The sequence below is a fragment of the Agelaius phoeniceus genome, chromosome 7 (assembly GCF_051311805.1).
Source record: "Agelaius phoeniceus isolate bAgePho1 chromosome 7, bAgePho1.hap1, whole genome shotgun sequence".
NCBI classification, from domain to species: Eukaryota; Metazoa; Chordata; class Aves; order Passeriformes; family Icteridae; genus Agelaius; species Agelaius phoeniceus.
The window spans coordinates 33,835,804-33,863,512 of NC_135271.1; the positions used below are offsets into that span (position 1 = coordinate 33,835,804).

The window sequence follows — 27,709 nt, forward strand, 5'->3', positions numbered from 1 at the left end:
GTACATAGCATTTTCAAGTATCTCAATTAGTTTATTCACTACTTTTAAATAAGTGTAAAACACTGGTAAAAATACCACATCATTTCATAGATTTCTGCTGCATCTTCAATCAAATAAATTTCCATGCTGAGTAGATTTTCTGAAATCTGAGCTTTTTACACTTCCCTTTACTGAAGCAATGAAAGTAGATGCAGATGAATTTCTGCACACGTGCTACAGACCTGTGTGACAAACATACCTGGGCTTCTTGTAGTTCACCTGGGTGCTGTTGTTACACTCCCAGTTCCTAGCGTGACTCTGCCACATTGTCACTAGAGCCTAAAGAGTGTTTGCACAATCTCACTTCAGCATAATGCATAATGAACCTCAAATCAATCCTGCTGGTGTGTAGGGTAATGAATTTCCAGTCAAGTTATTTTCTCTGAATGGGGTTGTAAAACACACCTATATTGCCCATCCAGGGAGTGTGAATCTGATAAAAAACAAGCTAAATTGCTGTATTTTATCTTCTGCTTAGCTCTGCTTTTATTGCCTTTAGGGACCCAACGTCCTCCAGGGAGTGTGACAGATCCTGATTGTATTTACTACTTGCAGTTTTATTAGTTCACAAACATAGAAAGAAGAAAGTCATTGGGGATTTGTCTAGCTGTGTGTATGGCTGCTTAAGAACTGGATCCACCTCAGTTGTATGTTCATTGCTGTGTCTCCTTTTGGTCTGGTGTCATGCACAACCTACATCTGTAAATCTGCATTTCCTCATGTGTGAAAGAGCAAATACTTCAGTAACCTTCGAGTAGTTGCGTGACTGGTTGGATAGCTGCTGGCCAAACTGAGTGTGTTTTCTGTTCCATAATTTGTCCATTTCACCAAGTGACTTACCCTCTTTCTACCCTTCTTACACTTTTATTTCTCTTACATTATGGGTTCCTTATGTTGCAGAAGTTAGGAAGAGTTTGGCTGTTGAAAGAATTGCTGTTTGCTTCTTCACTGGTGCTGGTCTAAACAGTCCAGAGAAGGGAGTTCAGGAATTAACAGCAGTTCTTCAAAGCTTGTAAATGTCATTCTCTGACAGGTAATTTTTTTCTTCTAATCTGCAGCCATTGTGAATCTTATTTAAACTCATGCCTAAATAATTTGATTCCTGAAGTAGACAAATACATGGTATGCAGCATAAAGTCATTTTGTAAAGCCTTTTAGATCATGTGAGATTGAATCATTTCCTTTGAAGCATTCTCTAAGTATGCATTCATTAGAAGAAGCTGCATATTTGGAATGGAAAACTAGCCTGATCAAAAACCTCCATTTGCAATTTTGTGATGTTCTGGTTGTCAGAAATAACCAATGTTGGTAGGAAAAAATGTATTTCTCTAAACCATGCTATTGAAAATACAAACAGCATTAATTATGGAATGCTAGGAAATAAGTAGCAGTTTGGAAATATGAATATGAAGCACGAGTTACAAGGGGAAAAATTTGTTTGTCACAATTCTTTTCTGTTATGGAAATTTTGAGTAACTGCGGTTTTATCTTGTTAGGAAAACCACTGGTTTTGAGCTGAGTTCTGCCCTTATTAGACAGTGTATTTTAGCATAACAAACATTATACATGAACAATGTATATGCAAAAAATGTATATACAAACATTGTATAAACAAATATACACATAAAGAATATATTTTAGCCTTCTCAGCCTTTTGTCCTGCATGTCTTACATGACCAACATGGATCTTGTTCAGAAATCTCATCTTGTTTAACTTGTAATTTATTGTTGTGACAAGAATTGCAGAGAGAGGGGAACTGAATTTTTATGAGAAAATGAGGCATGTTTCATATCATTGTTTTTTCCACACAATAAATTTGAATATTTTCAAAAATTCTCTCTCCAAGTCTAATGCAATGAATATTGCCAAAATACTGGGCAGATCAGTTCTGCCTCACCAAGTCTGGTGTAACAGTTAGGATTCAAATTCCAGCCCATACTGTTAAGCTAAGGTGGTAACTTGGCCACTTGAGGAGTAATAGATGTTTTTTCTTTGTGATACTCTGTAATAAATACATCATAGTTGGCCCAAGTTCTGCTGGAAAATTTGGTGTGTCTATTTGTGTGTCTGTGTCCCTGTGTGTCTGCATTGTGTGTATGCCCCTGTGTATGTGTATGTATTGTCTATGTCCAGGTGTGTGTCTCCCTGTGTGTCCATGTCCCCGTGTGTGTGTGTGTCCCTGTCCTTGTGTGTGTCCCTGTCCCTGTGTGTGTATCCCTGCCCCTATGTGTGTCCCTGTCCCCATGCATGTCTCTATCCCTATGTGTCCCTGTCCCCGTGTGTGTGTCCCTGTCCCCCTGTGTGTGTGTGTCCCTGTCCCCGTGTGTGTCCCTGTCCCTGGATGTGTGTGTCCCTGTCCCCCTGTGTGTGTGTCCCTGTCCCTGTGTGTGTGTCCCTGTCCCCCTGTGTGTGTCCCTATCCCTGTGTGTGTGTGTCCCTGTCCCTGTCCCCGTGTGTGTCCCTGTCCCCCTGTGTGTGTCCCTATCCCTGTGTGTGTGTGTCCCTGTCCCTGTCCCTGTGTGTGTGTCCCTGTCCCCCTGTGTGTCCCTGTCCCTGTCCCCCTGTGTGTGTCCCTGTCCCTGTGTGTGTGTCCCTGTCCCCGTGTGTGTCCCTGTCCCTGTGTGTGTATGTCCCTGTCCCCCCGTGTCCCTATCCCTGTGTGTGTGTGTCCCTGTCCCCCTGTGTGTGTGTGTCCCTGTCCCCCTTTGTGTGTGTCCCTGTCCCTGTGTGTGTGCGCGCTGTGCCGCCAGGGGGCGCGGTGCGGGGCCGGGTCGGGCGGGCAGCGGGGGCGGGCCCGGCTCCCTCAGGCCGGGCCGGGGCCAGCGGCAGCCGCGCCGTGTGGGTAACGTCGGGAGCCGCGCACGGCGGGCTCGTTCTTCCCTTTTCCAGCCTTTTTCCGCTCTCCTGAGGGATGGATTATGTAACCTGACACTGCGGTCTCCGGAGTTTTCCCAGTTTTCAGCTGACCTCATTTCAGTGGGCTAAATAAAATAGGTGTAATTGGCGGTTGGAGAACTATTTCAGAATTTCCGCTGGGCTTGTATGTATTTACTTCTGTAAGCTCTCCTACGTAGCCTATAGATGTGCATAGTTTTCAGGGGAAAACAGCAATTCTTCTCACATGTGGAAGACATTAAACAGTACTGTTTCTACTGCTTGTTTTGCATTCTTGTGCCATCATTTATTATTTCTAAAAGTAAACATATGTGAATTCCACATAAGCAATAAAGCTATGGGATTTTCTTCTAATTTCTCTGTAGAGAGTGGAAATACGGTCATGACTATGTCCTGAGAAAGTGGGGAGTGCCAAAAAACACAGTAGATACTTTTCAGAGAAAAACAGTGCATGTCAAGTATCTGATGAGTCATAAAACCTCAAGTTAGTGTAAGCAGATGTTGGTTACAGCTCACATTGAGGGGAAGTACATAATCACCACCCCGATAGCCTCCCACTGTCCATTTTTTGTCCAAGAACTTCCCCAAAAGTGTGGTTTCAATTTTATGGAAAGCCTTTGAAATTTGGCACAGTTTCCAAAAGTATGTAGGAAAAAAAAAGTCTGCCAGAGGTTTGGCCTCCAACTGTGAAAACAGACACTGCCTTTTCGAACTCCTCTCCTAGATCTACTGACCAACACCCAGAAGAGAGAATTCACATTCTTTAGAATACAACAGGAAAATGAAGGTCTGTATGCTCCTGAATTCAACTTTTGGTAGCATTTACATCCTTTGTTTTAAACTGTCAGCTGTTAGACAAGGCTGGCTCTGATGTGAAAATATTTGCTTTAAAGAAGGAAAGGGAAGTCTTTTCATATGTACTGCAGGGATGTTTTTTGCTTGTTGCTAGGACCGATTACAGCAGTTAGAGGGAAGGAGGATTTCATTATTTACCAGCCATGGAAACAAACTTGAGACAATATTGAAAATGTAATTATTGTTTGTTTCTCTTCTGCAGACCCGGCTAAAAATCATATTTGGCGTGGTTATATGTCTTTTGCTTTCCTTATTACTTATGTGTATTGTACTGCTACCATCAAGAGGTAAGGTATTTCTAAACTTATGTTGTGTAAAATGCAGTATCTTTGGCTATTGTGGCTTCTGAAGTTCACAAAAGTTTATCAAATCATGTTTAGGATTGTCCTGTCAGAATTGTTATGGCTTTATCACTTTACAGAAATGTACTGACAGCTGAAATATCCTGAAGGTAGAATTGAAATGCCAGCAGATGTTGAAACAAGGAACTCCTTGAAGTGAAAAGCACCTGAATTCACTTCATTGTGCATGGTATATAATGTTCTTAGTCACCGCTGCAAAAATATCTTTCAGATCTTCCCATATTATTTTTCTGTTTGAGGGGTTAGGAGACTTTCCCAAACTGTTAGTAATTTTCATTAGCTTGGTGAACTTGCATTTGGTTTTAAATGTTTGTGTAATAATTACAGAAATTCTGTATCCAATTACAAGTTAAACTTCTTTTTTTCTTTTGTAGATAGGGTATGATGAATTACTTGTGAATATATTCAAGCTTGCATTTGAAAATTAAAGTCAGCATTGTATAAAAAAGGGATGGATAGTTTGCTCTAGTATTATAATGCCAGCTGTAGGTAAATCAACCCAGTGTGGTCTGCTGAGTGCTCTGGTGAAGCTTGAAATGAGTTTTGAAATTTTGAACATGAGTGGCACTGACTTGGTGGTTATTGTTTTCTATGACAAGATAGTAACAGCAACAGAAGTATGTACATGACCTTATCACTATAGCAGATTACTTTAATGCCTCTGAAATAATTAAAATATTAATAAAAGGCTTATATTCCAGTAACACTATCTATTTAAAGGATATTTTTTTCTGTTATTATTCTTCTTTATGTGTGTGGGCAGGGGGACTGAGATGGAGAAACAGTATTTACAACTAAATGTTATAAAATCGACCATCTGCTTAAATCTTGTGAAAGTTAAGTCCTGCAGTTAATATGCAGGTTTTGTGAAAGGTGAAATCTCTTTCATATCTGACATTTCTGTGGCTAATGTTTATCCTGGGCTGTTGAGAGAAGGGTTGAAGGCTTCTGAAGCAGTTAGGGATGATTTTGTTATGTAGGATTTTAATATGAGAATAGATGCATATCAGTTATATACATCTATAGATAGATATAGATATGCATATATACTATTCAGTGCTGGAAGAGATAGCACCTCAGAGTGACAGATTTGACTTTTAGTGTCAATAGTGGGGTGCCAGATTTTTTGTCTAGCTAAGCATGGTCAAATCTGAGCTTTCACTACAAGGTAAATACATGGTATCAAGTCAGACTTACTCCCATCAGATCTGCATTTTATGACAGGGAAGGCAGAATATTTTTATGAGATTTAAATTTAAAAAATAGTAGTGAGGGAACAAAGAGATTGGAGACCAAGGATCAGTTTGGCAGCCTGAAGAAGTTGATAAAGATGATGGAAGGTACTGTAGGAAAAAATGAATGTGTGTTTTTTGTTGTCAAATACTGCTCTCTGGCCTCTTCAGTACCTCAGCAATTATGGAGAACTCTTGTAGTGTCTCTTGGAATATTGACACTAGTCATACCAATAACCAGTCATACCAAACATCATATTTAGGTCCAGTAGGATGATAAAGAAATTATCTTACTTCACAGGATGCTTTTGGGGGAGCATTTTAGACAATTGACAAGCCATAATCTGACACATCCAACATAATTGTCCAACATATGTCCAACACATATGTTGGACAATTATGTTGGATGTGTCAGATTATGGCTTCTTATTCTCAGGTGGAACTGCAAGTGCTGCAGTTACCTGTTCAAATGCCTTAACCTTTTTGAATTCCAAGTAGTCTACTGATCAGTTGTAAATAGAAGAAATATAAATTAATTTTGCAGTTACAAATTTTGCGAGCTGGAGACAGACAGGAAATGGCTACACAGCTGGAATGTTGTTTGTACATTCCAGCTTTACCACTGCTCAGCTGAAAGGATGTGGCAATCTAGAAAGACAATGAATTGCATATAAGAAATGCATAGACACAGACCAAATAAATTTCTACTTAAGAAATCTGCAAAGAAAAATGGATGAGCATTTAGTTCTGGTTTTGTCTGCTAAGTTTCTAGTCATTTCATGTTCTTCAGACTTCTCAAAATGTGGTAGGTGGTTTTGATTTACACATGCAAGTGTATAAAAATGTCAAAAAATTCTCAAAAGTTAACAGGAAAATAATTTTTTGAGAGGATATTAAGAGGCAAATACTTGCAACTGCAAGTATTAGACAATTTCTGTGGGGCTCAAAAGAGCAAGGTGGGCAATATCAGTGTAGCAAATAGCATCCATGCCTAAGAAATCACTGACCGTTTTTTGACACATCTTTGAGTTAGGAATATGTGGTGGGATTTACCTGACAGTGATAATCCAGCTGTGATACTGCAACTCCAAATGGTTCAGAAAGGAGCTTTTCACTTGTACACTGGTGTACCTAGTCCTCTTCTTCTGCAGCATAAAGAAAGAAAATACCTGTCTGCAGTTGAGAAGCAATAGTGGAACCACAGGCAGAGTTACAATTCACTGTATGTATTGCTTAGGCTTTGAATTAATCTCTTCTGCTATTTTTAATGCATGTCCAAAGTCATGTCTGTCAAAGTTTCTGTTCCCTGTGTACTCTTGGCCTAGGCCTGAGGCCCAATCCCCGTTTCTCTGATGTCACAGGTGAGGTCATAGAGCTTACTGCTCAGCCACAAAGTGGTGAGCAGCCAGTTTCTTATGAAGAGGTTGTGTTCTCTGCAACACCTCAGCCAAATCCAAAGTGGAAAAGCAGGTTCAGTTGATGTGAGTTGATGCTGAGTGTGACCAAAGTTTTGGAGCAGGGTCAGGAGTATTGGAATTAATTTCTGGTGCTAAACTGAGTTTTATGTTTCCTCATTTTGGAGGAGCTTGTGCTTCAGCTATTCAGCATCAGCCCACAGAGATGAGAATGGAAATTCTAGTCCAGAAGCAGACAATAACACTGTGCTAACCAGTTTTCCTTTGTCATGTCATCTACTTGATGTTTAGCAGTGGATGCTAAATAAAATACTTATATAAATACATATATGCTAAATACATATAAAATGCATATATATATATATATATATATATATATACCTACAAAAATAACCATATACAGAAATGACAATACCTTCTGATTATTATGTATGCTTACTGTAATTTGGCAAGACTAGACACAATTTATAAGGATGCACATTAGAACATGTGGAATAAGCCATAAACCAGGAGAGCTTTGAGATATAAAGGGTGGTGTTGGTTTCCCCATATTCAGTCTTTGAAACGGAATAATCCTGGCAATACAAATGAAGTTGTTACCTAAAAACAAGCAATCAAAATTGTAAGTACTCAAGTGAGAAATAGTTGTTTTTAAATTTTTTGGCAGTACAGTGGTAGAAGTTCAGATCTTAGTGGACCCATTTTGAAAATCAGCAGTCATAATAAATCCTCATAGAATATTAAGTATGTGAGGGTGAAATATCTAACACAGGTAAGGTTTGAATTAGAGCTGTGAAAATTAGACCAGTGATGGAAGTTTGCGATACTGCTTGTCTCTTAAGATGAGAGAAGAAACCAGGTAATTTTACCAGATTAAGGTATCAAAAAGGACTGCAAATTTTAAGCTTTCTATACAAACAACCTTGGAAATAGATCCTGATTTATTTTGCTTATAAGCTTCTTCACTTAGAGAATTTTAACTGAGAGATAGTGCTAAGTAATCATCATTCAACATAACTAGAACTGGATTCTTTGGAATTATCTTCTGAGCATTTTTTTTAAGTCTGCCATCTTCTATGTTTATCATTAATGTATCAAAGATCTGTAATATGCAGTCATAGTATTAGCAAGAGGGATTAACTTCTTATTGAACTTCTTGGGATATTTTCTGGACGTATTGCCAGCTCAGAGTTTATAGGGACAGGTTTTTGCCTCTGGATTGGCATTCAGTTTTATTCCTTGTGACAGCTTTCTTCTGCATTAGTGCAGACAAGGCTTGTGTCAACAGTCAACCTGACATGTGTATTCTACAGTGAATAATAGTCACTTAGCAGAAGAAAATATGTGTTATCATTACAAAGCACCATAGAAGGCAATATGAAGAAACATTTCCCAGGAAGTCAGTGTGATCTTAACAGAGAGGGCAACTAATGAGCAAGTGATGGAGCATGATATGAAACCTGAGAGCAACGAGTCATCTTGATTATCTGACTGTCATCTGAGAGCTCCGAAGGAACAAACAAGGGAAGTGGCAAAGATCTACTAAGCTTCAGTGTGACATCTCCACTACCTCTGAATACCCTGGCAGAAGACCCTTTGATTTTAAAGGAGAAAGCATAGCATCCAGAATGCCAAGACCTGAAAGCTGCCATCATTATGCTGTTGAACTTTAAAAATTGGCCTTTATCAGAACAATTCATGTGTCTTTTGAGGATTAAATATTTTGATTATTCTCACTCTTGTGAATTGCATAGGTTCTACACAGGAACTGCAAAGCATAATCCTCTTCTTATCCAGTTGATTGACCTTGAAATTTTTTTTACAATCTGCCCTAACTTAAGTTGTTTAGCTTTGGGGAAAAATATAGCCAGACAAGATCCAGGAAACCAGCCTCCACTTGCATTATTTTAATAAAGTTATCTGACCTGCTTAGAAATCAAATATTTGAGTACCTCTCTTCTTATGAGAATCATTGTCTTCTTACGAGAATCATTTCTTTTGCAGCATTAAATAAAAGTTCAAGTTTGGGTTCACTCAATCATTACTTTTCAGAATTATTTTTTATCTGGATTCCTTCATCAAAGTTTTTCATGTGACTACTAAGAAATATATGTGGATGGTGATTATTTTGCAAGCTATCTTCTAACAGTGGTTAATGAAGCATGTACAAAATTTGGAAGTTAGGGTTTGCATCCTGTTGTTTGACCATTTGCTGGACGTGTGAAGGTCCTGATTAAAATAGTTGCCTCTACAAGTTCATGAAACTCATGCTTAAAAAAAAAAATTAAAAACCCAAGCAACGTTTAATTTGTCTTTTGTGTGGAAAAGGCTTATTTGGACTCACAGTATCTTCAGGTAAATGTGTCTGCATGAATAAATGGTTGAAATAAATTATTTTGTCTAGTTAATTTTGCATTCCCAAAGGTGAATCTTTCAGAGACTAAAGGAATTTATCAGAACAGCAACAGGGATCTTCCCTTTCTGCTGCACCCACGATTTGCATATCTCCAGGAGTATGGTACTAAACTCACTGTTGCATGGCACTAAATGAAGAAAAAACAAAACACTCTACTATAATTTTTTTTTCCTCTTGCCATTAACAGAAAATATTTGTCTTATGCTTAGTTGTCAACACAGATGATGGTCCTAGAGCTCTTACCTTGGAAGATTATTTGAATGGAAACTTCCAATATAAAACATTTTTTCCATATTGGGTGTCAGGTAAGTAAAACCTTTTCTCAAACATAGATAAGCCTTTCTAATATGTATTTCCAGACTGGTTTACACAGACTGAGAAATGTATTTTCCTTCCAGCTTTACTTTGAATGAATGCTAACTATGAAATTAAACAATGTGTTAGTCAAAACTTATGGTTGAAATTTACTGTTCTGTCAGTCATTCTAGAAAATCCAGGTATTTGATGTTTCAACAGACATGTCTGAGTCAAGTATAAACTATAATTTTATAGAGGCCTTCAGTGTTTTATTTCTTTTACTGTCATATTCACTACAGCAAGTGAAAGAAATTTGTCAATGTGTCAGTCATTCCTTAAGCAATCTTCTTTTCATGCTTTTCACAGCACTTTTTGAGTTACCACTTGTAATGATTGAGGTAGTCTGTCTTACAGGTCCTGTTCTTTGTTTTCAGTAGTACCTGGCTCGGCAATGAGGCCAGCTGTTCTAATTTCATTTAAGGAAGTGCTGACACTGCTGAAATTCCTGAGTTCCAGGATATTGCATAGAAAAGAAAGCTGACTTTCTAAGTTCCTTAAGGTGGAGACATGAAGTTGATTGCTGCTGATATAAATGTGTCTGTGTGTGGCTGAAGTGCTGCTCCTGTTATCATTGCACTGCACAGCCCAGGGAGACTGGAGCTAGCCTGGTTACATTCTAGCACACATGCTGCCCCCATCCCTGTGCTGCCTCGAGCACTGCTCTCTGCCAGTAGCAGCAAGCGTAGTGCCCATTCACATGGAGTCTCACCAAGCTGGTTTTAGCCCACAATTTTAGAACTGAAGTAAGGCCTTATGAGTGAGGAATTGCTTGAGTGGTTCAATTTTACGATGAGCAGTTTGAAGTATGTAGATATTGCTTGTATGATTTAAAAATTAGGTCACTTTGTTAGAATTCTGTCTGAATGTCTGAAGAATGTAGGCAGCATATCACCTAAACCTAATATTCTTCTTCTCTCTTTATAGCTTTCTCACTTAGACTTATCTTTCCTTTTAACAGTCACAAACTCACACAAAAGTCATGCCATAGATTCCATAGATAGCCATGCCTACAGCATTCCATATGTCTGCTTCTCTTCTGAAACAAGGAGTCAAAATTGTATATCTTATCCTAAGGATGATTTTAAACACAAATACTGTTACAAAAATCACACAAGAGTGCTCAGAAGATTCAAGGGTGATCTAATTTCCTAAAAATGAACATCTTCACAATGTTTCAGGCTCCTATTTAACTTTTAGTCTTGCTTTCTAGCTACACCAAATATGAAATTCATTCTCTCTGTTTATAGCAGTGAAAATAATAATCTGAAACTAAAAATCTGGTCTTTATCTCTACCAAACTGTAGCTCAGATCTTGAGCAAAGGCAGGGTAAATTCTATTTTCAATGAAGCCCACTCACTTTATTTCGTAGGACTCTTGTAAGTAAGGACAGAATCATGCAGTGTCAGTTGTGTGGTACTGCTTTTATCTGCAGAATATACAAATGAGAGTGTTCTGGTAAAATGATAAGCAAAGATATTTTTCTTTAAAACATTTACATTTTGATACTGACTTTCTAATGGGTCTGTCATTTGCATTGGCATTTACTTGTGAAGTTAAATAGTTGATCTTCAGTGCAGTGTATAGTCTCAAGAATGTACTCAAGAACCCTGAAGATGGTTTCTTGGCTACTCTGTACCTCAGATTCATTAGAAGGAACACATTTATGTAGATGCCAAAAGATATTTGCTTAAAACCTATTCTTTGAAAGAAGTGTGAATTTGTTGATAAAAAGATATGTTGTGTAGTATCTTCTGTGAAGGTAACAATCATTTATCTTGTTTATGAAGATAATGAATATCTTCATCAGTCTGCAGAGGATGATATTATCCTTTACAATGTTGAAATTAACTACGCAACCACCATCCTGACAAACAGCACAATGGTATGTACGTTTCTCATTAATAAAAAAGCAAAAAGTGCTGCTGTATTTCAAGTTACAGTTTAAAAGTAAGACTAGAATATAATCTGCTTCTTAATTTTTCAGAAACAAGTTAATGCTTCAAATTATGTGATGTCATCAGACAAATCTTTCATAGCCCTGGAAAGCAATTATTCAAAGGTAATTATTTTAATTTACCTCTTAATGTAATGTTTAATTTTATGTAGCATTTTGTTAATTGCGTTTACCATAGGTAAATGTTTCTTGGTACTTTCTTGAGAAAGGGATAGGCTGTGAAGAGGCAGCTGATTATTTGTAATTAGATTATCTTTTTCAAGGTTAATAATATTATCTTTATTCATTTATGCAGCTGTGGAGATACTCTTATACAGCATCATATCACATTTATGATCTCATAAATGGGTAAGGCCTGATATTTCTTACAGAAAGCTGTGGTGCATACACTGTGGTGATGTGCTTGCAAGCATTCACTCCAAAACTGTAGTAATGAACTACTGACTTGCTTTGCTTTTGCCTAAATCTGTCAGGTTACCTGTTTGCTTGAGAAAGAAAATGTTTTCTAGGAAAAACCATACATTCTTTTCATCTGGATTGATTTCTATTTCATGCCCTAAAACTTTCACTGCTCAATATTCCCTTTGGTCCCCATCCCCTTCTAAAAATTAATTCTTTTTATCATTGATCTAATCCTCAGCTTCCCTAAAACTCTTTTAACAGCCAACCCTGCATTCCTTAAAGGGCTATAGCTTGTCCCATGGCATTTGGTCCCTTTCCCAAGATTGCCCAAACCAAATCCAAAGGAGGCCATCTGCCTCTGCAATCCCTTTCTATGCTGAAAGCAGCAGTGTGACCAAATGTGCTTAGTTCTGAGCAACAGGGACTGCACTGAGCTGCATCATTCTTGGGCAACTGCTGGCTCAAGGTGCCAGGAAGAAGTTGGTGCAAGCTGCTGTGAGTAGAGAGACACTGCATGGGAGCTGGGATCCTCACCCAATGCTGGAGGTGCTGCTGCCGCACCTGCCTCAGTGCATGCTGAGTTCACATTTCCCAATAACCTGCTGAGACTGTAACACAGACTGCAGCTACAGCAAATGACTGCAGGTGCTTGTGCAGCATTTGGGAACAGATAAGGCTGGCTCCTTAGGCGGTTGAATAGGTGTTCAAAGGAGTGAGTTCAAGCCTTTGCCAGCACTGGTGCACACCATCCTGTTAACTGCATGTCTCTGCCTGCCTTATTGTGCATTGCTTGAGAAACAACAAGCAGTTAGAAAATGATTTTGTGACTTTTTTATTAATGTACAATATAATGATCCATTTGCACTGTGCACGAAAAGCCATTTCAACTTCTTTCCTTTTTTTAGTGGTTTTGTAACAGAAAATCAGCTTCCACATAAAATTCAGTATATATCCTGGTCACCCGTTGGACACAAATTGGTTAGTAAAGATAATTAAGTCCTAGAATGAATTTACTTTGTATGGCTTAAAGACATTTATCTTTGGTTGTTTGGTTGTTTGTTTTTTTTTATATTAGGCCATATTTTTGACAGGCCTGTTTATTAATCTTGGTTATGACAAAGAAAACAGTTTTAACTTATTCAGATTTTATCGTCTGTGTCTCAAGAGAAGAATAATCCATGTTCTCAGGTACTCAGGTTCTTATTTATTCCAGTTTGCTCACCAGTCTTTATCCAGAATTGACCAACATAATTTTTATATAAGATTTAATGTGGTTTCAAGGCCTGAAAACCAATTGGTTTCCCTTTGAAAACAAGTATAACAAGTGAATTTAAAATGGAGATTTACAGATACAGGATTTAAAATCTGTTCTAAAATTTTTACTGAACACAGAACTTGGCCTGCAATGTATAATTTATTTGCTGAGGTACCAGCTCTTGCAGAATTTTCAAGGGCTATTAGTGTACCATTTCCCATTTTGTATTCATTAAGTCTTGCTAGTGTAATGTAGGAGTATTGACTGCAGAAGATCTTGCTCTAATCCTGTTGCCTGTACTCTTAAAAAAAACTTTCTTGTCTCTAGGTATATGTTTATCAGAATAATATCTATTTGAAACCAAGTCCTAGAGAGGCACCAGTTAAAATAACTAGTGATGGAAAACAGAATGAAATATTTAATGGGATTCCTGACTGGGTCTATGAAGGTAAGTAAATCTTGAAGGGCGGCAACATGATAAATGCTTTGTTTAGATTGGTTCTGGTTTTCACAATCCATTTAAAATGTCTGTGATGACACTCTTTTTTTTCAGCCCTAAGGATTACTTCTTTTTTCCATATTGTATTTACTGTACAAGGTATGAATTTTGTATTTGTAACACATAACCAAAATCCTGAGTCTGAAACTATCAGACCTCTGCAAAGTTGTCTTCTTTCTGATGCAAAGGCAGAGGCTGGGATTTAGGATTTAAAGTTTTAATTTCAGTGAAAATTTGGCACTTCAGTGCATCCAAAAAAAAATAAAAAAAAAACATGCACACAGGAAAATCCCAAGTGAATTAAGTGGAATCTGTGTGCATGTTTGGAGATGTTTGATGTTATTTATTTAGTGTAACTGTCCTTATGTGTGCTGAGTAGAGTGCTAAAACAGATTGGAAGGTAGATTACAGTTATAAACAATTTTTTTTTTTCCTCAGAGGAGATGCTAGCAACAAAATATGCACTGTGGTGGTCTCCAAGTGGAAGATATTTAGCATATGTACAATTTAATGATTCTGACATACCAGTTATTGAATATTCGTATTTTGGTGAGGACCAGTATCCTAGAAAAATAACCATCCCTTACCCAAAGGTATGTTTTATCATTCTTTTGACTTCCTTTCTGTTGAGAAATTAGTTATGACAACGAGAAAATTAATTGTGCGTAATTCCTTAAGTATTACCATGGTTCAATCCATTGTGACTTAAATAAAATAAAACAAGCTTGGTCTAAGCTCAGAACAGCTGTAGGTACATACACAATTTTAAATATAATATTAAAATATATTTTGTATTTTATATATTTTAAATATAATATCAGTGAAATAAATGTAATTACTCATGTAGGTAAAGAGCATGTGCAAAAGTACTCAATATTTTTTCAATTCAGTTTACTTATTCTGGTGTGTAAATGATGCAGTTGTTATTTTTCATTATGGTAAATAAATTATGAGACTAAGGTGTTTTTTATATATATATTTTTAAAATAAAGTCTTCACTTTATTTGCACACTTCATAGTGCTTTTTGATCTGAAGGGGCTTTGGATTTTAATTGCTTTCAAGTGTGAGATCTAAGGCAATAAGGTTTTGGGTTGGCATTTCTTCAGCATGCATTAGAAAGCTCTCCTGACTCTTATCATGTTCATATGATTGCAAGGGATCATGCTAATGTATTTAAAGAATTTGCTCACCTGTCAGCTGGCTCACAGTTCTAAAGTAAAACTGGGTGGTTTAGGCCACACGTGGAGAAGAATTAAAAAACTGATAATGTATGCAGTGAAGAAGCAACCATGAAATCAGTTTAAGCAACCATTTCCCAGTTGGGATGTCAAACAGCCCTTGCAATCATGTGAATAAACTGGAGTTTTATGCTGAAGTCAGTGTAATGTGTGCTGCAAGGGCCCCCACTGCAAACAGAACAATCGTTACCACCAAGCACATTTTCTGTAGAGAAAGGCACTAAACTCAAATGTTTAAAAGGTTTTCTTCTTTATATATAGAAATATAAATGATAGAAAACTAAGTATGTACTACTGCTGCAGTATCACTCTTAGATCTTATAAGACTATTTGCTCTTATATACTCAACTGAATTCATATTTTGTTACCTGTATACTTTCCTGCAAAAAGTGTTTTGATTTTCCTCAATTTGAATTATTCAGAGCCTGGTTTTAATAACCTAAAACATTTTCTTTGAAGGCTGGAGCTAAAAATCCTACTGTTAAAGTGTTTATTGTAGACACTATTAACTCTGAAGCATTTGGTCCTAAGGAGGTGCCAGTTCCTGCAATCATAGCATCCAGGTAGTGTGCCCTCAAATATGTCTTTTCTTGGTTAAAAAAAAAGGTTTTGTCTATTTGTTTTAAATGCTTGAACCTCTGAGTTGTACTTTATCTAACAGTGTACTGCCATATTAAACCCCTAGAAGGATCAGAAGCTAACTAGAAATATTGCATTTTTCTTTCGCCTGTCCATATGATACATTGTTACAGAGGATAAAAAAGTACCCTAAAACAGTGAAAGCTTTGCTGTTGTTTTTCAGAGAGAAATGTGGGGAATGCAATCTTTAGCAATGCTTCTATACTCCTGTTGTTTAATAACTGCCATTTCTTCCTTTTTAATTTTTTTTATATTTTAGTGATCACTATTTTACTTGGCTTACTTGGGTAGCAGATACTCGAATCTGTGTGCAGTGGCTGAAGAGAATACAGAATTTTTCAGTCTTGGCTATTTGTGACTTCAAAGAGCATTCAAATACTTGGGACTGTCCAGAGGTAATGAAGTTTGAAATATAAATCTAAAATTACTGAATTTTACTAATCTGAAATTAGAATTTTTTAATCCCTGCCCTAATTATATTTTTCAGTGTTTTATCACAATAATATTTTACTATAGTGATACATTTTTTAATATTTTAATTGCTGGAAGAGGGGTGAAAAATACTAATTACTCCAGGAAATAAAAGCACAGCATTTTTTCTTTGTGAAACTTAAATAAAAACAAAACAAAAACAACCACCTAAAATGCTCTTGAGAGGCTTTCAGTAATGTTTTTTATTTCCTTCTTGTGTAAGCATCTTCAAAAGTAAAACCATATAGGATCTGTATTTTTTTAAAGAAAATCTTATTATGCCGTGTTGAAATTCCATACTAAGTCTGACTAAATCATGTTCTTTTAGATTAATGTTAGATTATTTGAAAGAACATACACATTAATTGTAAGGCAGGTTTTCTGGAAGAAGAAAGTCTTCTGTTTTATCAAATCATACAGTTCTAGACAGTAAGCAAGTTTTAGGAAAAACAATCAGATCCAAAAAAGAAAACTTCAGGCTAATTGCAACAGTAACTACATTTGGTTTCAATATGTCATTCTGTGATTTAGTCAGTTGGAAAGAAAACTATGCTCTGCTGAACAGAGCAGAGCTTTGTAAAGCCTGAGAAGTGTACACACAGATAAATTTATATAGATCCTGAAGGAAAGACAACTCTGAATTTCAGTAACTCTAGTATTGAGATCTCATTTGTTGTCTTTTAGTATCGGTGCTTTTGGCTTGTCTTGTTCTTAGGGTTCATGGTACACCTATTAAAGCTAAAATTAGATGAAACCTTGAACTAATTGGAAATAAAAGGCAAGAATATTTATTAAAGCATTTTGTATAACTGATAAATTATAAATTCAGTGTTTATTGACACAGTCTTTTCAAGTTGAAAATAATTTTTACTCCTCTTTGACATGATAACTGTTGCAAATTTAAAGGGAATTTAAGGTCCTGTTACTTCAAAAACATTGTCATTGAAGTAGTAGTCCACAGAGAAATACTGTAATTTAGTAGGAATAAGCCATGTTTCATGCAGCATTTGCTATATTTCCTAAGTAATTGTTCCATTTTATAGGTTCATTAACACTGAATGAATCTCTACCTTGCCTGCCAGTAAGCTATATTTTAATAATTACATATTTTAATGGAAAGAAAAAAGATATAAGGTTTCTAGGATTCTACCACAATCCAGCAAAGTACTTTAACGCAAGCTTAACTTTTTGCACGTAGCTGGTTTTATTTACTTCAGCAGATCTGTTTATGTGTTTAAAATTAAGCATGTTCTTAATTGCTTTGCTGGAACCAGACCAGACCAGACCAATTAACATCTTTCAGGACTTTGTTCATGATCCTTGTTTAATTGCATTTCTCTATGAAACCTTATTTATGGAGTCACTACTGACGTTTCTATAATTCTATATTTAAACAGTGATACAATGCTTTTATCACATTAAAGTTTGCACAAATGGCCAATCGAAGGAGTGTGAACAGATGGGACTGCTGCATTAGCTCTATTTGCCATCAGAAAGTATATCTCTGAACATTTCCTTTGGCAAAAATAGTTCTCTTGTTGAATTCAGATTGCATTGAGTCTCTAATGTACAATAAGCTTGTACATGTTTTATGTATCTGAAAATAATAACAAAATATAATCTACAAGATGTTCCCAAAGTACGGATTCATCAGAAATGTTCACATGTTCAACTCTTTCTCATGTGACTAGACCACAGAAACCAATATGATCAGTGGAACTATTCATGTGAGTAAAAGGTAGGCATGTCTTTGTGAAATGGGGGCTACTCAAATGAGAGAATGGAAAATAATGTTAGGATGCAGATATAAAACAATACATCCCATTCTTTTCATCTTAAAAAGAAATAAAATCTGTCTTTTCAGTTAGTAGCTCAGTGGAGCCCTTGCAAAGTGCTAGTCTTCTATGGGGCAAAGACCTGCAACTTTTCCTCAAGTTACTTTGTGGGGAATAAATTAGAAGGGAGAACACACGATTTTAAAAAGTAGTGAGATTATTTTGAGGGTAAGAAATACAAATCATATTCCTTAGAAAGCAAATTTGTTAAATTTGTTTCAAACTGTAAAGAAATACTATATTGAATGTAGAGTATAAAGAAAAGTTTGCAAGATAAAAAAGAAATACATTGATTGAATGCAGATTTTTAAATATATCACTAGAAACTTTACAAGCAAAACATAAGTACAAATATAAAAGCACCTTTAGCTGCATCATTCATGCTCAGTATAAGTCTGTTTCCAAATCAGCTCTAAGAACAAGGAGTTAAGATGTTCTAAATTTATATTCTAGTCTCAGAATGCCTAATAGTCACATCACCACTGCTCTAAATCAACATCTCAACTTTGAAATCAAAGAAAATACAAACAAGCTGAAAATCTAAACCAAATTTTTAGTATTAATATTCCTGATACTATTTTACTTGGATTTTTGCCAAAAAATTAATGAGATCAAGTAGTTGTTCATTCTTGTTTTCAGTGAAAAAGTTGCATAATTGCTTTAAATTTTATTTAGGTCTGATGTCAGCTGTTAAAAACAATAGTTTAATTAACATAATGACCTTAATACAGCAAAATTATTTACATAGACAACCTCCAACTGCCTGAACCTTCATAGCAAATATTCTAAAATTCCCTTTTACAGGCAGCTACTGATTTATTTGAAGATTTCCAATCTCCTTAAACTCAATCTTCTTAAAGAGTGTAATGTTGCTTTTGTTTTTCAGAATCAACAGCACATAGAAGAGAGTCAAACAGGATGGGCGGGCGGAGTAGGTTTTCTTCTTGCTCTCTATTTTAATTCAGTTAGAAGATACAGCTTCCTGGATCTTGCCATCAGTGTTTTGAAACATGAAGCAGCCTTCTGAGGCACTACTGCTTAGACTTGTTGCGCTGTAGGACGGAAGCTTTTAATGCTGTGCTAGACGAAGTATCTGGCTATCTGCTTTCTAAATTTAAAAACCTATTTCTGTCCTGACCAACTGACTAGACAGGAAAGTTGGTTGAGACAGAATTTAATGAAGGGAGGAAATTAATGAAAAGAGGTGGATTTACAGTGCAGTGTAATCCTTAGAAGCATTCTGGAGCCTAAGAATAGATGTAAAATTCCTCTGGTGGCATTAGGACAAGGGATAAAATGGGCTATCTAGAATCTTTAGAATAAAAGCCTTCCACTCAGAAGAGTTTTAGTGCCAGGTGTGTGCACATCTTCAACTAATGGGGAACCTTCAAGGTAAGATACGCTCCTTAGAATGGTAGGTGATATTTCTTTGGAGTTACCTCTTAGCAAAAGATGTTTTCTCTGCCCAGTAACCCTGGACAACCATATGCCTTCAGCAACTTGCAGTAAAAACAAACCTGCAAGGAAATTGTAAGATCATGAGATCAGTATTTACAGTCATACAGACTGTATTCCAACAGTGAATATGTAGTGTTGCTTATATTTACTTTCAGGCAGGGGAAGTTAACAGAATCAAGTGTGTGAACCTCACACTGCCTGAATGTCCTGTAGTGGACTTAACAATGAGATTCAATTTTCAGTGCACTGTCCCTTAAGAGATGTTTAATGAGAAGATCATATGTTTACAAGAATTAGTTATTTTACTTGGTCCTTTGATTTTTTGACACTTCACTAGAAGTTCTGATGACACATTTTTATTAGAGCTAAAGAATTTGCACACATGCATAAATCCCAGATTTTGCCTTTATAGGCTTTCAAGTATTAGGAATCACAGATACAGTCTGCAGGGGAATTTAACTTGTGGTCACAAGTCCTAGTTGAGCTTGAGTTAATATTATTCAAAAGGTATACTCACTCAGGAATGTTTGACTATGTTTGAAGTGCTTGCAAGTCATTCCTATATCTTCATATCTTTATGTTTTGAAAACAAAACTTAGAGTTGCAGTAATTCAACCTTGACTGACAATTTTAGTAAAGATGTGATTCTTTAAAAGGAAGTAAAAGTTGAATGATCTTATCTGGAATAATCTGTTCTTTAAAATTAGTGGAATAGTATGGGAAACTTCAGATATCCATTTCTTTGATGGTGTGCTTGCTCAGTGAAACAGACAAACTGAGGTCCACAGGATACTCAGTCTGGCACCTTTCATGAACATCAGCATTATTCAGAAAGTTTCTTATTAAAAATAATTTCTGCCTGTTTTTAAATAACTAAAGAAAGGTCATTGAGAATATACAAATTATTCCACTTACAAGTAGAGAGCTCATAGTCGTGGTGTACTTGTGGTATCTATATTATAGATTTAAGAAATCCTAAATTAAAGAAATTGTAACATGTGATCACGGGAAGATTGAATATCACAGGTACAAACCTGTGCAAAGTAGTTTGTCCCATTTGAACTGATTAAATGGTCTTGTTACTTTTAGTAATGTGAGGTATAATCTGCTGAACAGTTTGGACAGCCTTATGTCTCATCTGCTGTTTTTCTTCCATTGTTTCAGTTCTTTGTTTCTGCACCGTATTTTACATCAGACAGCAGTTCATACTACAAAATTTTTAGTGACAAAAATGGTTATAAGCATATTCATTACATCAATGGCTCTGTGGTAAGTCAAGCCAAGTGTTCTACATTGATCTACTGTCCTGAAGGAATTCTACAATATTCAGTAACTTAAATGTCTCCCTACACAGGAGAATGCAATCCAAGTTACAAGTGGAGAATGGGAGGCAATATACATTTTCAGAGTAACAAATGATGCAATGTAAGTGTCATGAAGTAAAAAGGTTGGGAATGTTATCAGTAAAAGCAACACTTAATAATTTGAACACCATTTGTTAACTTGTCAGATTATAATTAGGTGTAATTTGTTTTTTATCTGAATGCATCCACAACAAATTTGTATGCTAAGGTACTGCATAGGTTTGTAAAAATTATTTACTTATGAAAGATTCTTTGCAAATGGCCCTCAATTTTCTATTTATTTTCATCACCCATCTTAGAGAGACTTATTTAAAAACACTAACTTAATCATGTGGCTAACCCTCACACAATTTGCAGTTACTTCTCTTTTTATGATCTCTCATTACTGTATAGATAGAGGCAGCTTAAATAATTGGAGAGATTAGCTTATGAGAATTAAGATAGAAGTCCTATTTATATGGCTTATGTGTCACTTAATCATAGTCTGAGCAAAGATTTATTAAGGTGAAAGGTATATAAGCTTAACTATTCTTCCATCGCATGCAGAAATCTCAAAAAGTCTTAATTAACTTCCAAGACAGCTTTTCATCTTGATGCTCATTCATAGGTCATCACTTTATGGATTATTTATTAACATATAAATGAATTTGCAGTTTTTATTCAAGCAATGAATTTGAAGGCTATCCTGGAAGAAGGAATATTTACAAGTAAGTTTTATTAACATTATCTTAATGATAGTAGGTTATTAGAAGATGTCTCTGGACTTGTCAATAAAACAATTTCATTTCAAGATGTTTAATGTGTAATTTCACAAGCTATTTTAACTAAATCTTAACCTCAGATTCTATCTGACAATGGAGAGAAGTGCCATCTAACATTTAAATATACTCTTGGGGGAAAATTGATTAAAAAAACCAAGCATTTATTTTTAAATTAGCTGTTCTGAAAGTACAGGGCTTGCATCCAAGAATATGAGACAGACAAATATAAAGTTAATTTTAGCAAAATAATGATTGTTTTGTTGATTTTTCTCTTAGAATCAGCATTGGAAGTAAATCTATGAGAAAACAATGCATTACTTGCAATTTAAGGAAAGAGAGATGTCAGTATTATACAGCAAGATTCAGTGAACATTCAAAGTATTATGCCTTGATCTGTTATGGTATGTATGGCATGGGACTGAACATATAATCAGTTGTTCTTTGGAATTTATCAGCACTGTAGTTAATGCTGATTACCCAAATGATTTTTGTATGACTCACAGAAATTTCACAATAACCAGGAAAGATTTCCAAAAAGAGACTTCCCATGTTCAAAAATGTTGTGATGTTTCAGTAAATACAGATATATTCAGGATTTTTTTTTTTCACTTTTTCAAAAAAAAAAAAAAAAAAAGCTTGGGATTTTGAGAATTTAAAATGAATTAGTGAATGTCCTTCATGTCACAAAACAGATTTTAATCCAGCTCATGAAAGCCATGTTTTTTCTTGCAGCAGCCAGAGCAGGATTTAGAAACATATACTGTTTCTCAGTTTATGTGACCAAAATTAGCTGTGAGAAACTACTTTACTTTGTTTCCCAGTTGAAATAAAGACCTGTGTCAGCCATAAATGTTGACTGTTTAGCACCTGAGGACATTTTTAATAAATGATCTAAGAAAAATTCAGTTCAAGACATGTGATCATTGAATCTGCTTGCAAGACACAAGTATTAAAGGAAGTCTTAGCTCTTCTGTAATAAATGAGGTGATTTCAGTGATCTGAAATCCACTACTGATCTGATCCACTACATCCACTGCTGTACTCAAAAATCAGTGACGTCACAATCTAAAAAAAAGAGGAAAAGTATCCAAGGTTTTCCTTTTGTGTACTTCTTACAAAGTTTACTATTCTTGTGATTCTGCACCGACTGATCAGCTGAAAAGTTCCTTAGAACTTCTGTGGAGGAGAGAACCAAATGTAGCAAATAACAACACCTTTCAATCATTCTTGCACAAAATAGTCAGTAAGGTCATCACCATGTGAAAGGCACTCACCTTCACAAATCCAATGTGACATGTTCTCAGAAGAATGTTTCACATTGTTAGTTTTGCATTCACCTTATGTAATCACATCTCAGGTATTAACTAGATGTCACTCCATCTCTAGGGAGGAAGCATTAGTAGATTTAAAGTTGCTTCTATTACATTTGCTGAGCAATGCCAAATCTTTGTACGCACAGAACCTTATGTATTGTAGCAGGGATAGTGACTTATACAGCAGAGAAGATTCAGATTTTTGCATCAGCTTTGAGCTCTTTAACTCCTGCCGGTTATCAATGTTAATGTAATACACACTGCATCACCTAATTCCAGCTTCAAACTGTGAAGTGACTTTTTATCATTCTTTCAACAGGTCCTGGGATTCCCATTTCTACTCTTTTTGAGAACCGTGGTGATAGAGGTACCGCAAGTGTCCTGCCTATTTCTGAGCAATTGGTTTACTCCTTTACCTCCTTTACAGATCAAGGTCTTCTAGTACAATACTTAGGATTGTGATCAAGAAGCCTTTCATCTTGTTTGGTATTAAAATAACTAGTGTCTTCCTAGATATGTTCATGAGTAAAACCCAAATGGGAATGAACACAGTGATGCATTTATCTCAATTCCTGAGTCCAGCACTGAGTCCATAGCATCCTGCTGTTTTTACTGTTTACACAATATAGATAAAAGTAACATGGGCAACTCTTTGTCTACCAAATTTTGAGTCAAACTTTGTAGAAAGCATTATTGTGGTTTCCAGAATATTCCTTTTCACATTTGGATGAACACAAGACTTTCTTTTTCACAAGGCAACACTACCTTAAAAAAAAGACAATAGCCTACTATTTAGAGTTTACACTTTGGCCTGTTGTGCTGTACTAATTAGAATTTGGATCAATGACTTCTTCAGCCATCAGTAGAGATGTCAGAGAAGAGCAGAAGCTCTTTCAGATGATCAGTTCAAATAACTGCTTCAGACAAGGTGTAATTATTGATAGAAAGTGTGATCTTCAGCAAGAAATATTCAGAGCCCTTATTATTTAAGTAGCCTCTTAGTGAAGACTGTTTGCAACCAAGCCGAGCAGGAACTTTCTAACTATGAAAATATAAATTGTTCTGCAGTGAATCTTCTCTTTCTGTCCCTTGTTTTTTTTTCCTAAAAGTTCTTCTCTGACTTTAAGCCTTCAGTTCCTGGAATGTTATGAAAACTAGCATGGTTCTGTTTAAACTTCAGAGATTTAGCATCCTCTTCCTTCCCCAACAATCAGTGGAAATGAGCTGGTAGTTGTAATGGTCCTTACAGTTCAGCCAGCGTTGATAACCCACTGTTAACTGAGAGTTGTCAGACCAAAAGACATGCAAAAACATAAGGAAGACAAATGCTACAATATTGTTAAACTAACTTAATCTGTGGTGATTCATGTAGAAGTCAGTGAATTGCAACATCACATTATTTAGACTCCAGTAGCAGTTGGTACATCTTATTTTATAACCACTTAAAAATTCTTGCAAATGGAAAAGATAGGTTAACATGTGTATTGCACTTATGGTATAGAAACACTGTGTGCTGGTATTTCTTTTGCAGAAGGTTTAAATAGATTTAAAGGTTTAAATACAATGCATGCGTGTTTAGTTTTTTTTAATTTAATCAATTTTTATACCTCTGTTTTTTCTGATTCAGTTACCTTTTATGTAAAGGGCCCCTACTATCTTATCAAACTATGCATTGCTTGAAATACAACTAAGTGCCCAACTGCAGTTATGTGTTTCTTAAACTCTCTGCAGCAGAGAACAGTTTCTTGTGATGGATTTTCACCATTGGAGGTTGAAGGATGGAGGTTTCATCATGCCTCTCTCTTCAGTGATGTTATTCTCAGGAATAAAAACAAATTCAGGCTTCTCCTTAAATTCTTCATTACGTTTTTAGAATTAATTTTCCTTCAGTTCCTTGCTTTCATAATCTCTTCTGTGGTGCAAAACTATTTTTAGTAAATCCATTTTCATTGCAGTTGGCAGCATTTTGAAACTATATCACCCATGAATTTTAGTAGGAGACAGTTAAACTGACATAGATCAGTTTGGAAGTTCCTTCCACGATGCCTACAATTCAGTTGTGGTAATGGGAAAGTTTCAGGAGTTTTGAGGGGAAGGCTGGAAAAGGGTTCAGCTCAGTTTGCATGAGCATCCAAGAGCAGGATGGTCTTTCAGCCATAAAAAAACCCACTTGAATCTGCAAAACTTGTCAAGAGTACTTTGAAAGAACGAATTTCAGTATTATATTTCTGGCATGTCCCAAGCACTACCTAGCTCAATATATGTTGAGAGAAGAATACTTCTTGTACTTTTTTGAAAATTTCCAGAAACAAGTAGAAGGGAAAGGTAAAGGAAAAAAGAAAAATCTCCTGCAGTTTTAAAAGGTTCTTTCATTCTGAAAGTGAAGCTAAAAGTCACAGATTTCCATTATGTTTTCAATATTCTTCATCCTGCAATACTCACGGGAAAACACATAAAGAAACGAGAACCAAATTATTAATAATATACAGTTCTGCAATCTGTCCTGTAAGTTAATTAAATTTTAAACAGTAATTTTTAAATTATGTAACTGAATTTGGTCTAAAGCAAGTAAAAAGGAAAAAAATGTTTACTAAGTGAGCAGTAATAAGGACAGTGAGATGGTAAGTCTGGTGTCTTTGTGTAGGAATGTATTGTCCAGTGGTTAAGTGAAGCTTTGCCATAACCCCTTGAGAAATTGAATTTCCTGCATTACCCAGAACCAAGATACTCCCTGATGACCATGTGCTTGACCACACTGCCCAAGGGTCTTGGAGGTTAAACTGATGTTAGTCTGATAGGCAAGAGAGGAAATACCAGAGACACAGGACTGTGTTTTGCACAGAGCTATGAATTTTGCATTTCTAGCTCCCCCATTTTACAAGACTGGGATGAGGGATCTGCAGGAGAAAGCTGTTTCCTCTTAACATGCGGGACTCTAACACTCAGAGGCAACATGTGAAATGATTTGCATTGCAAAATGTACATCCTATAAAAATCTAACGAGTATTTGTGCACTGCAATGCCAGTGCTTTTCTTTCATTTAGCTATGTGATCAAGCCCAATTAGAAGTGTCTGAGTGGATTTCATTACTCTGCTTGTAAAATTCACAGATTTCCTTTCTGTTCTAATAACACAAAGTAAAAGAATCTTAATTACTGAAGAGAAATTAACAATAAATCAGTTAATAATTCAGGCATTTCTTTTACTTAGAGCTCAAAGTATTGGAAGACAATTGGGAATTGCAGTCTGCTTTGCAAGATATCAGACTGCCAAAAGAAGAAATTAATAAGCTTGAAGTGGATGGTATAAGTAAGAATTACACGTCTTTATTGTGCTTTTTATTCTTACCATTTTAATATTTTGCCTGAATTTTATTATAGTAAATACTTTCTTTCTGTAGAACAAAGTTGTTGGCCTGTCGGATTGGGAAGAGGCCTGGTTCTGCCCTGTTCAATAACAGCTGATTTGTCTATGCCTCAGGTTATCTCTCTGTAAAATAGTAGTTAAAATACATTTGGTTCACAATGCACATTTCTAAAAAATCTTTAATACTATTGGTAAAGATTTTAAATATCCTGTGAAAAATGATATAATATGGTGGTAATAAAATGGGAAATGTAAGATGCTGTTCATGTGTTATGCATTATATGGACTTGCTTTCACTGTTCTTTTCAGTAGTGACTTACCAACAGTATCCCATGGTAATAAATCAGTATAAAGTTTCCAAAACTAATATCTGATAATCTTAAAATGGTTATGCTTTTCTAGCCACCTGGAAAAACTGAGAACCTAGACTTTTGTGAAGTAATAATTTAGCATAGCTAAATTGAAGTGTGGGTTTCTTCAAAGCTGTTCTTCAACAGCTCAATATAAACAGTTAATTGCATCAGTTCTGTGATTCACAGTTTGTGCATTGTGTACTGTGTGCTGATTCATGTTCATATACTGTTACCCCAGACTCTGGATTATGCCTAGAGGAATCATTTCAACCATTAAGAATCTAATTTTAATTTGTCTTTTCTAGCTTTGTGGTACAAAATGCTTCTACCTCCACAGTTTGATAGATCCAAGAAGTACCCTCTGCTTATTCAGGTGTATGTAACTCTTCCTTTCTTTGAATCTTGTTGTTTCATTAGAAAAAATACTTTTTCTAATTTAACAAACCTGGGACATTTGCAACATTTTATAAAGTAAAAGCAAAACTACTTAGTTCTGTTTCATTTGTTGTGGTTTTCTCAATGTATTTCTGGAATAGAAATTCATCCCAATGGAGATCGATAAGGATTTTAGTGTTAATCTTAGCATGATAAGGATTACTTTCTCAGAGAAAGAGAAAGGCTAAAATCATTTAGGTTATTCCTTGTAGATCTTAGCTCTGTTGCTTCTTCTGTTTATCATGAGGTAGTCTGAAGTAGTATTGATTTCAGCTTTGCTAATATGAAAAAAATACAAGAGCCTGCTTCATTTTTTAAGATGAAAAGAAAACTAAGCTGTTAAGAGCACTTGACACAATTTATTGCAAGCAGAAAAGTGATAAAAATTGCAGTGGTGAAAAAAGAAAAAATATGGAGAAAGGAGAGCTGAGTGGGTGTAATAAACAATTACATAATTTTTTATTTTATAACCTGTGATGATCCAAAGGTCCAAGAATGCTAAGTATATTTGAAGTTTAGAGTAGAAAAGTCCTGTCCTTGAGGTCAAATGTGTAATTTGCATTAGGCCATTCTCATGAGGAGTGTCTCCGTTTGCTCAGCTATGTGGGGTGTGTTCTGTCCACCCTTCCAACAGCACATGTTATTCCCTACTGAAACAAATAAGATCTGGGGATAGCCAAAAAGTGTAAGGAGCTGTACTTCTTAATCTTGCTTTTTTTTTTGGCATTACTGACTGCATGTGGAAATCAAAAGCAAAAAAGCAGAAAAGCACCAAAAAAGGATGTTACTCCT

The 27,709-nt window shown here is 35.8% G+C and overlaps 1 protein-coding gene across 1 annotated transcript in view; it reads left to right on the forward strand.

Moving 5' to 3' along the window:
* The first annotated feature begins 3,180 nt into the window (after nt 1-3,180).
* FAP (fibroblast activation protein alpha) overlaps nt 3,181-27,709 on the forward strand; it is a 39,161-nt gene continuing 14,632 nt past the window's right edge. Inside the window, exons 1-19 of the mRNA XM_054636628.2 lie at nt 3,181-3,722; nt 3,993-4,077; nt 9,425-9,520; nt 11,361-11,455; nt 11,558-11,632; nt 11,823-11,875; nt 12,835-12,907; nt 13,512-13,632; nt 14,122-14,276; nt 15,382-15,485; nt 15,821-15,956; nt 18,754-18,798; nt 20,490-20,594; nt 20,680-20,750; nt 21,343-21,396; nt 21,727-21,851; nt 23,083-23,130; nt 25,974-26,072; nt 26,788-26,857. Of these exons, the coding sequence (XP_054492603.2) occupies nt 3,717-3,722; nt 3,993-4,077; nt 9,425-9,520; nt 11,361-11,455; nt 11,558-11,632; nt 11,823-11,875; nt 12,835-12,907; nt 13,512-13,632; nt 14,122-14,276; nt 15,382-15,485; nt 15,821-15,956; nt 18,754-18,798; nt 20,490-20,594; nt 20,680-20,750; nt 21,343-21,396; nt 21,727-21,851; nt 23,083-23,130; nt 25,974-26,072; nt 26,788-26,857 (1,616 nt within the window). The 5' untranslated portion in view covers nt 3,181-3,716. The remainder of the gene's footprint in view (nt 3,723-3,992; nt 4,078-9,424; nt 9,521-11,360; nt 11,456-11,557; nt 11,633-11,822; nt 11,876-12,834; nt 12,908-13,511; nt 13,633-14,121; nt 14,277-15,381; nt 15,486-15,820; nt 15,957-18,753; nt 18,799-20,489; nt 20,595-20,679; nt 20,751-21,342; nt 21,397-21,726; nt 21,852-23,082; nt 23,131-25,973; nt 26,073-26,787; nt 26,858-27,709) is intronic.